Source organism: Podarcis bocagei, assembly GCF_964188305.1.
Source record: "Podarcis bocagei genome assembly, chromosome: 6".
Classification (NCBI taxonomy): domain Eukaryota; kingdom Metazoa; phylum Chordata; class Lepidosauria; order Squamata; family Lacertidae; genus Podarcis; species Podarcis bocagei.
Window position 1 is genome coordinate 45,859,646 of NC_138130.1, and position 13,114 is coordinate 45,872,759.

Below are 13,114 nucleotides of genomic sequence, written 5' to 3' on the forward strand. Positions count from 1 at the left end.
CATTTTCAGGGCCACAGGTTCCTCTCCACTGAGTAAAATTGATGTTCTCTTCTTCCTCAAATTATACAAGACTCACTTTTAAAAATTCATTTCACACTGACTCACTTTTAAAAATTCATTTCGCACTGTGTTTAACACACTTTAATAAAATTTAATTTGAGAGTGTGGAATTTCAATTGGTTAGGTACAACCAAAGATGCATTCATGGATTTTCTGTGATAACCTGATGGGAGCAGTTCATTCCATAACTGAGAGAACATTTGGATTTAATTGTGAAATTATTCACAATTAAATGGCATTTTTCTACATCACAGCTAGCAAATAATTCTGCTTTAACCTTTGAGAAGTGAAAGTAGTATTGTCGTTTATTAGTAGTATACATAAGATTGTCACTGCTGGCTGTTTGTTAACCGTTCTTGAGGCACCTGTAGCGATGGGGAAGCTGATCATTGGAGCTGGGAGAGATGCACACATAAGCTCAGGTCAAATCAAGCTCCAGAATAAGTAAAAAAGAGAGTTATGCATGAAGTATTTACATCTACACATCACAAGGGCTTGCAAACCTTTGCAACAATTTTTAAACAAATAATAGCTTTATTAGCTAAGGAGAAGCTCAAGCGGGACCTCTGTTGGCCACACAAAGTTTTAGTTTGGGGTAAACCAGATTCCAGTTTTAACCAATCAGAAGAAGCATTTAAGTGGACATTTCTTGTTTTGAGGCAAACATTATGGGCCCCATATATTCTCCATCCACCCCCAGTTCAACTTTTTAATTAACAACCATGAATAATTTTGTATTAACTTTTGGAAAATGTTGTGTTTCCTTCCCAGATTTTTTGGAATTCCTATGGAAATACTTCCCAAAGTGCGGAGTTCCTCAGAGATCTATGGATTGATGGTATATATACAACTTTTCCTTAAATTCTTTTAGTTAACAACATATGTGTAAATTGTGCCTGCTTAATCTTGATCAAATAAGCTGGATAACTCAGTTCTGTGAAAAAGTTATTTTTGTAAAATAGGAGAAGGAATAGATTTTAAACTGGACTGTTAACTATCCTTCTTGAGAAAAGTTATATTTAGAAGATATAAGTTACTGTACAATTTTGTTTATATCGCCCAATATTTTATATCTTATGAAATTATTGTTTTTTACGGAAAACTACATATGGAATTTTTGAACTGGCATAGAAATATGTATCGGTGCTCTTCCTTAACTAAGGCTGCAATCCTAACCTACGTTAACTAGAAATAAGCCCCACTAAATTCAGTAAGAGTTACTTCTGAGAAGACATGGTTAGGGCTGGGCTGTAAGTTGGGGCAGAGTCCTGCAGAATTTGTGCACATGGGTGGCTATAAATGAGATGTGTGTTAGGTTTCTGAGGACTGAGTGTACATTTAAATCAGCTGAAGGACAGCAGGTTGTAGAAGGCTGTTATAGACACTTCCACTAGGATCTAAGGTCAAGTTCTCTAATGTTACAGTTGCACCGAAGGAGTTGATATTTTACAAACTTAAATGTTAGTGTAGAAAGCTGCTCTCTGAAATATCTTTACTATGTTCCTAGTTAGTGACTCATTGTGAGCATTGGAAGAGTCTTGAGGAGATGTAAGAACCCTTTCCCCGCAAAGACACACCCCTTCTCACCCTAGGAAGCCGCTGGCAATCAGTGCACAGGCTGAACTCCTGCTCTGTATGCTGATGTTGGGCCTTGATGTGGGGTGCAGACTGATGGGGGCTGAAGCACCATACATGTCTGGGCTGTGGGAAATAGCTCAGAGGTGATTCAGCATGTCTGGTCCACTATAGAACCCTCTGGATATGTTTTCCATATGAAGATCAGCTACCGTAATGTTGGTTTGAAAGTTCTGTACAATTATGAACTGGAAATGGTCTAAACTTTATTAAAGAAGTGATTGTTAAAATGGGTATAAAATGACAAGACACAATATTCTGTATTCCCAGACTTGGCTTGTAGAACAGTTTGGCAGGAGCCCTCTTTTTAAACAAGTACTGCAGCTCAGTTGAGTCACTATCTAGAAGAAACTTTGACCCTCATTCCCAGATTAGATAAAATCTTATCAGCGAATACTATATGATAATATGCAATTATCCAATTTAAATTAGTTTATGAATGCTCTTCACAAGAAAAGTATTCCAGCTTCGTGGACGGGGTGTTTTTCAATAGTGTGCCCCAAATCTCCTTTTGTGACCTCTGCAGCTCTATTTAAAAAAAAAAAAAAGCCATTTGCTGTAGACTCCAGTTTGTACATTACCTTTAATTGGAAAATGTTTGTGAAAGCAATAGAAATACTCACAAAAATTACTTGATACAGCTGATCTGTTGCTTAAAATGAAACAAATTGTACTTTCATTTCCCTCAAGTAATAGCCTCTCTGCTCTGTATGAGAAAGAGTATTACTGGTGAATAGAGTACTGGTATCGGTAGTGGCCTTTTAAAATTAATTTAAAGCATTTGGATTGTTTACAAGAATAAAAAATAGAGCTATAACGTTAGTGTCTTGAATACAACATAAGCCACTGTGAATTCCTGTATTTCATTGTGGGATGTTTAGGGGAAGGTTGCAGACTTTTAAAAACAAAGTGCTTGGCAAGTAGTCTCCAACTGAACTGAAAGTGTTTCTGTACAAAAATACTTTAATCCAAATTAGGGTGGCTAAACTTTCAATATTATGAGTCTTGTACCTTTTTAATAATTGAAGAAGAGAAGAAATGGTTGCCAGTGCAGCTTATCACAAGAACAGTAAAAGCTGCCTGCTCCTTTCACTTACTTGTCAACTATGAACAATGCAGGATCTCAAATTTTGAAAGGTTTGGCCTCTGATATCAGTAATCTAATATTACTGTTAAGTAAGTAACATGGGCTATATACTTTGAGTCATTTGAGAATAGAAGAGTGAAGTCCATTACTTTGAGTTCTAAACCTTTTGAATGTTTGCTTCAAAGTGTGTAGGTCTGATATTCATTTTACCCCAAACAGCAATTTATAGGAGGAGAATTGACTACTAGACTACCAAGCTTTGAAACTGTGAACTTGTTTGTCTCTCTTCCCCTCCTCCCTTCCCACTACTTTTCTCGCTGACTATAGAAAATCTCCCTTACCTTGGTGAGTAGGATTTTGTTAGGGTGTCCCCTACTCACATCTCCATCCATTCTGCTTAGATGCAGTGCATTTCTTTAGGGGGAATCCTGTAGCTTTTTGAAAGGGATTGTGTCAGGTGGCATCCTCAAATCAGACCGACTGAATCTGAAGCTTTTATTGGTGGTTCTGTTGAGGTGTTTACACTCCCCACCTGCTTAAAAAAAGTTAAAATGGGAAACTACTATTTCTCACTCCCAACTTTCCTTGTGAAAGATTGTATGAATTGAGGGCAAAAACACTGAAGAGGAGGAATACTAGTTTATGGTATATTTCTCATCTCACCTTCAAAATGCTATTTAATAAGGTATCCCCAAATGGAAATGCACTGACTGTACTCTCTGCATGGCTTCACTGAAGTGCTACTGCTCAGTGTACGTACACACACATGCACACATACGTACACACACACACAATGCACCCTGCAAAAAAGAGCTGTTTTTGACGTGGGTGGCTTGGTGGGTACTAGGTGTTGGCATGCCTGGCTGTTTGCAAGCACACAAATGTGTATTCTTTCTTTTTCAAGAAAACATCACAAACTGTTCGATGGTATCTTACAAAATGAGATCTCCTGTGTGTTCTTCCGCTAATACTCTGCCACAGCCACACCTGTATGTTAAGCACCGACCTCCCATTTTGAAGCATGTTGTTTACCATCTTATTGTAGCCCCACGTGTTATCAAAAATCAAGTCCTACTCTGTGCTGTGCTTTAATATATAATGTATTTAATGTATAAATGGTAGAGCAAACATTAGCTCTTCGATGAACTGAGATGTGGAAAAGAGACTGCCACACTTGCGTTCCTTGACTGAGCAGAAAATAGAGGGCTGGGCAGGGATGTGGGAATCAAGAACAGGCCTCCCATGTACCTTGCAGTCCTGATAAATTGGTTGTTATTGTACACTGTTTCGGGGCGGCCTATCCCATTTTGCCACCTGAGGCGAAAAGAGGAGTTGCCTCTCCTCACTTCTCTCGTGGCAGGCGCCAGTGCCACCATAGGTGCCTCCCACCCCACCCCCATCACCAGAGAAATGAGGAGAGGCAGTAGCGAGAGCTCACCGGAAACGTCGCCACAGCTTCTCCTCACTTCTTTGGCAGTGGCGGCAGTGGGTGGAGTAAGTAGTAGGCAGGCACTAATGTGGGATTTGCCACCTCTGGATCTGAGGCATTCACCTCAGTGTGCCTAATGGTAACACTATGGTTGTTCACTATCTGCCCCTTAGATTATTTCTTCTCTCCCCAAGTCATTTCCAGTTTAGATGTGCTTGCTGTGTATGTGGCCTATTTCACAGTGATATCAGTGGGCATATAGAAGCAAAGTCTTGCTGTGGCTGTCATATAACACATTTTCCTGCTAAAACAGGAACCAGTTATCGCATCCTGGTTTCAGGCAAAGTTCAATCATGTAATGAACAATGTTAGAATTTTTGTGGTTTTTTATCTAAATATACATATAGATGGTCTGATATTCCATTTGTAACTAAAATCCACTATTCTGCCATTAATTGTAGTTTTCCGTCATCTGGGAATATTGTACTGTTTGCATATACCCAGTGGATCCGTTGCTAACTTGTACCCTGTTATACTTATTTCTGTTTCCGTTATGGAAGAACAATATGTTGTAATTCTTATAATATTCAGGATTTGTAGCTTTTAAAGACTCTCCATAACCTTTATCTTTCGTACCTGTTTCCCCCCCCCCCCTCTCAGAAGCTATGGAGTTTGAAGAAACTGAATACAAATTAAAATTGTCCCTTTGCCTTGTGTGGGAAATTATATATAACTGAGTAGTAAATTATTATTCCAGCTACATAATAAAGGCGGGTTTCTGTGGTGCTCTGGTACAAGAGGGACTCCGCTAGGCAGATTAAATGGCAAAGGATTTTCTTTTTCTGTTCTGCCCCACCCCCACCCCCATTAATTGACAGAGGTGTTATGTGGCCTTTCTGTTTTTCATGGCCTGTAGGTGATTAATTTTACTTTTGAAAGACTGTGTGTGTGAATATATGCATACAGCTCAACAGCATTCAGTATACTTCAGGATCTTTGTTTTTAGCAGCACTGATAGACTTGCTTGACTACGGCTTTGATGTTTTCTAGCTGTACATTGCTTCGGTTGTTCTTTAAATAATGGAAAACCTACTAGATGAAAATTAGTAATGTTGAATAAACTTTTAAAAATGTATTTGTTTTGCTATAGAGTTCTGGAGCTTTGACTGGCGTACCAATTTCTGGGGTGAGTTCCCTAACCATGTTGTAATTTATTGGTACAATTTCTGAATACAGTGGAATGTTTGATAGACCTTGTTGTACTTTTTAAAAATGGAGGGGGCGCAGTCAGTAGAAACTACATGTCTAAAGTATCAGTTGTATATGCTAGTAAAAATAAGTTTAAGCTGCGATCCCATATACACTTACCTTGGAGCCCATTGAGCTCAGTGGGACTTGTTTCTCAGTAGACTCATATAGGATTATGCAGTAAGTAGACAATTGAAAACATAACTAGCATCTACTGTGCCCAGCCTCAAGCCTGGAGCAGATGGTATAACTACAACCAGTTACTGTGCAATTAAATAGATGCTTCCAGCCAGACCTAAGTGCCAATAAATTTCATTTTAGGGGTTTTAAATGGTGTTCCAATATCATGGGACACAAAGGATAGCAGAATACAATGTAGAAACTGAACCTTTCACCTCTCTCCAGCCTCTGTGATGAAGGAAGGAAGGAAGGAAGGAAGGAAGGGGAGCAAGTACTTGCCTCCCATCCTGCCTGAAACGTATCTGCATAGGAGCTATGCTGCCTGGTGTAGATTGCCCAAATTACCAAGAAAAAAGACTGATTTAAGTTTCCTATACTATAATTCACAAGTTTCCAGAGCAACAAATTTTAATTGGTTGCAAGAACAGTTAAAACAAGCAAAAACAAGTATTTAGACTACCTAAGAGCACAGAGGTCTGGTCATAAAGTTCCTGTATTTCTTGCACTACACAGTTATGTCTGCCAAGACACAAGGGGTGCAATTGTGAAATAAATGGATTTGCTTGGCCCTCTACTAATTCAAAAGGCATCTGACAAAATCACAGAAGGGAATTGTAGCTTTTAGCTTTTATGTAAAAGGCTAATTGCCCAGAATTTTCCACAAGTAAGGATAGTGATTACTTGGCAAAACAGTATTTTTCCATGAAAACAAAGTTTTCTTTGAGGATCATAAATATTTATTATTTACACAATAAATGTATTGTATCAAAAGCTTGTCCTCAAGTCTTCTCTTCCTTTTAGGAGAGAGGCAGGATTTTTATAGTGATGGATACAGTTAAAAAATAAGGGCAGGGTGTTTTTTTAATAACATTCAGGTTTCATTTTTAAACTAGGTTGCTATTGAAAGCAGCATTTACAGCACACTCCTATACATGTTAACTTAGAAGTAAGCCACACTGAGTTTGATAGGTCTTGCTCCCAGGTAAGCGTGTGTAGCATTGCGGCCTTAATGTAAACCGAATTTTAAAGGCAAACATCTGATTTCATTCTTTTGGAAATAGGCATTCTGTCCATTTCCTCCTCTGCATTTTTGTTTGTTTGTATTTATTGGTATTGGTGCTTTCAAATTATTCTAGATGTGTAGAAAAACTAGACTTATCCACCATTCTGGATCTGCAAGAGGCCAATATATTCCCCCCCCCCCCCCAGTTGACAGAAAGCTAGTTTCCCCTAAGGTTTATTGAAACTGGTTATGTGAGCTTTGAGCATGCTCATTTGAAAATGAAGGAGGTCCTGTGGTAAGATAACCTTCAGGAAAAAAATTCAACTATCCAGAACAAAAGTTTGTCATTTATTTATATATTAAATTTATATACGACTCGTCATCCAAGGATTATAGAGTGCGTTACAGTATAAAAGTTATCCAATCTGTAGTGCCATTGGTGTTTCTTTCTGTAAAAAGTATTAGCGAGAGAACGGAACTTTAGCTGAGCCAAATTGTAAACAAAATAGATCTACTTTAAAAATTAAATATGCAGGTATACTTTCACTGAAGTTAATGAATTATATGTACTTCCAGTGCTTAGGTGACCAGTCTGCTGCTTTAGTGGGACAAATGTGCTTCAAGGATGGTCAAGCAAAAAATACGTAAGTTTAACCTGAGAACTGACACCTGCATTATTGCACCCATAGAACTGATACAAAGGGGGGCGGTGTTAGGGGATCAGCCGTTTTTAAGAATGCACACTGTGGGATAGCCACTGTAACACAATGGGTATGTGATGAAACTGAGTCAGGAAGATCCTACTTTGAATCTCACCTCTTGCAAGAACTCCTCCATTGTGGCTTTCCAAATGTTGGATCCCAGCTCCTATCAGCCCACAGACTGGTCAGGATTGATGGGAATTATAGTCTAACAACATCTGGAGTCAAAATAAAAAAATTCCTTCCAGTAGCACCTTAAAGACCAACTAAGTTAGTTCTTGGTATGAGCTTTCGTGTGCATGCACGCGATACCTGAAGAAGTGTGCATGCACACGAAAACTCATACCAAGAACTAACTTAGTTGGTCTTTAAGGTGCTACTGGAAGGAATTTTTTTATTTTGACTATGGCAGACCAACACGGCTACCTATCTGTAACTGGAACATCTGGAGTGCTACATGTTTCCAAATCTTGATAATAATGAATCAGATTGATGGTTTTTTTATTAACTTGTTACATAATTTAAAATACATTTGAAATACCTTGCACACTTGTGTAAGATACATGGCCTGTTCACCTTCCCCTTCAGTCTATTTCTGTCAGCTGTACTTCAGATCATTCCAGGTCCAGCAGATGAAGAAGAACTGGGTTTCTAATAAAATAAGTGTCCTGGGCTAAACGTAGTCAGGAATAGGAGGTTCTGCAGTGCCTTGGTTGGAAAAGCACTCCATATCCCCACCCATACCCAAACCCCAACCTTATTCCCTGTAGCTTTTTGAATGGACTTTAAAATCGGAAGTACACATGTGTCAGTCTACCCAACAGGCTGGCCACATTTCTCCCTGGCTAGCACACACAGCAAACTAAATATGCAGACTAAAGCTTGCCCCATAATGCTCCATACAAGAGGATTATTGAGTATGTTCCAGTGTGAATTAGGGAAGCTTGGCCTCCCAATTTGACATATATACATAGGTACATATATACACCAATCCTGAATGAAGTAAGGGCAGTGGTGGTGGCTGGAAGTGGAGATAGAAGGAAGACTCCAATGCTTCCCCAATCCAGTGTCAGTTTGTTTGCCACAATTCAGCCAGTCTTTGCTAGACTAGTTACCCGATTATAGCGATTTCTATGCAGAGGAGTTGTCCTACTATACCAACATTCCAGTTATGTTACTACTGTTTTGATATTCCTAGTCATTTTATGGCATGGCATACATCTGATTTCTTATGCTTCATTTTGTAGCAAATAATAACTTTTGGTGTCTGCACTTCAGGTATGGAACAGGCTGCTTCTTACTCTGCAATACAGGTCAAAAGGTTAGTGCTGGGAATTAAACGACTTGAAACCTTGGCAAATTACTACTTTCCCCAAAGAAATAGCTCTTGTTGTGTAAAACTCCCTTAAAAAATCTTTTTGTTGTGTCCTACAAATAAAATACAGTGGTACCTCGGGATGCGAACGGGATCCGTTCCGGAGCCCCGTTCACATCCTGAACAGAATGTAAGACGCGACACTGCGTCTGCGCTTGTCATGTTTCGCCACTTCCGCGAATGCGTGTGATGTCATTTTGACTGCGCATGCACGAGCGGCAAAACCCGGAAGTAACACTCTCCGTTACTTCTGGGTCGCTGCGGATCACAACCTGAAAATACTTATCCTGTAGCATATTTATCCCAAGGTATGACTGTAAAGGTTTTTTTTTTTCTGTGCCTGTGTTCTGTATAATTTACATTCTCACTTGAGCTTAAAATATTCACAAGCATACCTTGTTTAACATGAAGGTCCCAAAGAGGAAATGTCTTGTGCTAGAATGCTAGGGCAGTTGGGCAGTGTTTAAGATAACAGCCAAGGGTAAACTAATATGATAGAAATAATTAATATTTTCTAGATCAAGTAATTACATATTTTTTCTTTTTGTTTCCAGCCTGCAATATCTGAACATGGCCTTCTGACTACAGTGGCGTACAAAATGGGCAGAGACAAACCTGTGTATTATGCATTAGAAGTAAGTATAATTATTTTTCATATACTATGGGCTTTTGAAGGTGCCAAGTTGTTTCTTAGGTTTCTTAATACCAAGAGGTGGGCTACCGTATATGTACTATCGCTGCCTGCAAACCTGCTACAAAGTGCTTGGGCAATTGATGCAAGTTAGGTGTTTTTTGTTTGTTTGTTTTATTTTTGGCAATATTATTATTAGTAGTAGTAGTAGTAGTAGTACACTGCCCATCTGACTGGGTTGTCCCAGCTACTCTAGGCGGCTTCTAACAAATATAAAGATACAATAAAACATTACACATTGAAAAGCTTCCCTATATGGGGCTGCCTTCAGATGTCTTCTAAAGGTTATATAGTTATTCATAGGGGTAGGGGGGTCTCTGATGTCAAAGGGCAATGTTCTGTGACTCCACAAAAAGTTGACTTGGTAGAGGCTGGTTCATATATGCATATCTGTTACTTGATTTAAACTGAGTTGCTTTGTGCTTGATGACTGGCAGCTGACTATGTGAATTTACTGCACTGAAAAGTTTTGCACTAAAGGTGAGGTGATACTAAATCATTTACAGGCTATGAAGCAGATCTGTGACTACTCTTGTTGCCTGCCTGTCCTAATTATCGTATTTTTCGCCCTATAGGGCGCACAGGCCCATAGGACACACCTCGTTTTTTGGGGGGAAATGAATAAAAAAAATATATTTCCCCCCCCCCAGCCGTGGGGCTGGGGCGGGGGAAGCCTGAGCTTCCCCCGACCCCAGCCCCCAGAACAGGCTGCTATGCGCAAGCCTTGCGAGCCTGGCGGCAACTCCTGCCAGGTGTGCAAGCCTTGCGGACACCTGCGCGAAGCACGGGGCGCCCCTCGGAGGGGGGAATGCAGGCTGCTGCCCGCAAGCCTTGCGAGCCCGCAGGGACTCCCGCCGGGCTCCCAAGGCTTGCGGATAGCTTCCGCACCGACCCCTCTCGCTCTCCAGGCTTCAGCAAAAGCCTGCATTCGCCCCATAGGACGCACACACATTTCCCCTTCATTTTTGGAGGGGGAAAAGTGCATCCTATAGGGCGAAAAATACGGTATGTATCGCCTGCCCTAATGATGTATGTTTCTGGGACTACATCTTCAGCATCTTCTTTTAAGTCTGGGACTCCTTCAATTATGAGCCCTTCACCTTTAAGAATTCCAGAACTGTGAAAAAGGCATGCCTTGGTTTTGCGTGTTGTCTTTCATGATTTGCTCTAAGAGTGAGAGTGAAGTAACAAAACACATTAACTTGCCCTTTTCCTGTAGGGCTCTGTTGCCATAGCTGGTGCCGTTGTACGTTGGCTGAGAGACAACCTCGGCATTGCAAAGTCTTCAAGTGAAGTTGGTGAGTATCAATAACTTGGAGAAGCTTATTTTAGTGAAGAGTTGCTTAATCTTACCCTTGCCTAGAATATGTCAGTTTTAAGGACACAAACTGTGGCATGCATTTGGTTTTAGAAAACTGGTAATATTCTGTGACATTTATAAAATCAAATGTCTGGAAGAGATGTATGAGTTTAAATGGATACATGTAGATTTCTAGTCTTGCATCCTTTTATTGCTTTTGGAAATGGAAATCACTACGTTACAATATCTTCCTTGGATACTGCTAGTTGGAGAAGTTTTTTTAAAAAAAAATAGCAAGAGTTTTCAGTGCTATCATTCACTAAGGCTGTTATCCTGGGCGTATGTCCCATTGAACTCAGTGGGACTTGCCTTTGAGTAGACATATATAAGATTGTTGTGCAAGACTTCTTTTTTATTTGAAGACAAGAGTTTTACTTTTTGCATGCTGCTAGATGCCTAGGAATGCTCTTGCTCTTTGATACACAATTGTAAATAATTAGAATTGCGACTCCTATTTTCCTTAGTCCAATATTTATTTACTGGAGTAATCTGGGTGACAACGTTTCATAAATTTGGAAAAATTTTTTCCATTTTTTTAAAAAAACATTTCTAGACCATCTGACCTTTAATTGTAACATTTGAGTAATAAGCAACTGACAAGTGTAATAAATAGCAATAAATGTTATTTGCTCCTGCTGCGTGAAGATAAACTCTATTTTGGCATTGGTTTTAGAGAAACTTGCTGCTGAAGTGGGCACTTCTTATGGCTGCTACTTTGTTCCAGCATTCTCAGGATTATATGCACCATACTGGGAACCCAGTGCAAGAGGGTAGGTATATCATACCAAATGTTTAATTTAAGTGCCAATATTTAATTTTATCCATTCTTAAATATTTAGGCCAGATACACAGTGGGATGTTGTGCATCTTGCCAATATACACTTCTTGCCAGCTGAGAGGGCAATGTGCACACAGCAGCCACTGTACATTATAGGGGGTGCTGTGGCAGCCATGTGAGTCTTTAAAAGAAGGTTTGTTTAGTCTTGATGGTAGATTTTGCTTTCCTTTTTCCTTCTACAGAATTATCTGTGGCCTTACTCAGTTTACAAATAAAACCACATTGCCTTTGCTGCACTAGAGGCTGTCTGCTTCCAAACACGAGAGGTATGGATGAAGGGTGCAATTAATGCTGCTTTGATGGCAGTGACAAACTTCTTTTAAAAATAATAATAATAATGAGTTGTAGTTTGTATGATTCAGATGATTTAATTGTATAACCTCAAAAGTTTGTTGGGAGGGTTGGCAGAACCAAAGGTCTCAAGTTGTTCCGTATGATTTAAAGACTAATGTTAGTAACCAGGTCTGGTTCTTTCAATAGGCAAAGTGTGAGGCAGTTGATTTTGGGCGCCATGAAAGAGCATTGGAAGTTTAATTATTGATTTATTGCTGTGTTTTTAATTCCAGGGAGAGGCAGTTATGGAATTGTCTGCCTCGAGTACCAAAATAATTTGGCTAACCCTTGGACACTATGCACCTTGACTGTGGGCAGAGCATAGTATTTGCTGTTCTGCCTCAGGCGCAGCATAATGTCTTAAGCAGGAGCTGCTAGTATCATGAGACTAATCTGTGTACCTTGAGAAGAATTATTGTCACAGACTGGAGCATGAATTTAAAAGCTTCATTTTTTAACTTTAAAAGCATGTGGAACATCTTTCTGTTCACTAATACTACACACACACAAACAAACATGGGCGTCTCTGACTTCAGGATATATTCCCATGGGCCACCATACCTGACTGCCTTTGAGTTGTAGGACATTTCATCTTCTGGCTTTTTTGCTCAAAATGCAGATGAAATGGTCAAGTTTTTTTCCACTTTCATTCCCCCCCCCCCCGCAATTTCTTAAAGATTTTATTAATTTCAGCATATGCCTAAGGGCATGGTTTTTCTACAAAATAAATTAGAATGCCTAGTTTGGCCTTGTAACTTTTATTTCTTTAAACAGCTATGTTCAAATAAGGCAAGTATGGGCGAAACTTGGCCCCCCAGATGTTTTGGAACTCCCATCATCCCTAGCTAACAGGACCAGTGGTCAGGGATGATGGGAATTGTAGTCCCAAAAACTGCTGGAGGGCCGAGTTTGGCCATGCCTGACATAAGGCATCCTTGTGTGTGCTTCTTAAATTTAAAAGGAACTTCAGTCAGAGTCCTGCTGTTATACTAGCACCTTCATAATGATAGGTATCCCACTACAGTATTGCCCAAGCAGAAAGAAGTTTGTGCAGCCAGGCTGTTTCTTATATTTATTCTGCCTGCAGTACCCCCCAAAACCCTCTCCAAATAGTCACACAACCCTTTGAATAGTGGGGGCTGTGTGGTACTAGGTTGCAGCTGGAGGGAAGAGT

The 13,114-nt window shown here is 39.8% G+C and overlaps 1 protein-coding gene and 1 long non-coding RNA gene across 2 annotated transcripts in view; one reads left to right on the forward strand and one right to left on the reverse strand.

Moving 5' to 3' along the window:
- Nucleotides 1-13,114, forward strand: part of GK (glycerol kinase) — a gene marked incomplete at its 3' end in the record, with an annotated part of 36,940 nt that overhangs the window by 13,960 nt on the left and 9,866 nt on the right. The window contains 10 exon segments of the mRNA XM_081197835.1: nt 832-898; nt 3,110-3,127; nt 5,362-5,397; nt 7,219-7,286; nt 8,622-8,664; nt 9,273-9,353; nt 10,629-10,707; nt 11,443-11,539; nt 11,790-11,821; nt 11,824-11,873. Of these exon segments, the coding sequence (XP_081053961.1) occupies nt 832-898; nt 3,110-3,127; nt 5,362-5,397; nt 7,219-7,286; nt 8,622-8,664; nt 9,273-9,353; nt 10,629-10,707; nt 11,443-11,539; nt 11,790-11,821; nt 11,824-11,873 (571 nt within the window).
- Nucleotides 913-5,354, reverse strand: LOC308589035. The gene is made up of 3 exons (XR_014009045.1): nt 3,124-5,354; nt 2,319-2,401; nt 913-2,215 (listed from the first exon to the last, which is right to left on the reverse strand). It is a non-coding gene; the product is annotated as an uncharacterized lncRNA (long non-coding RNA).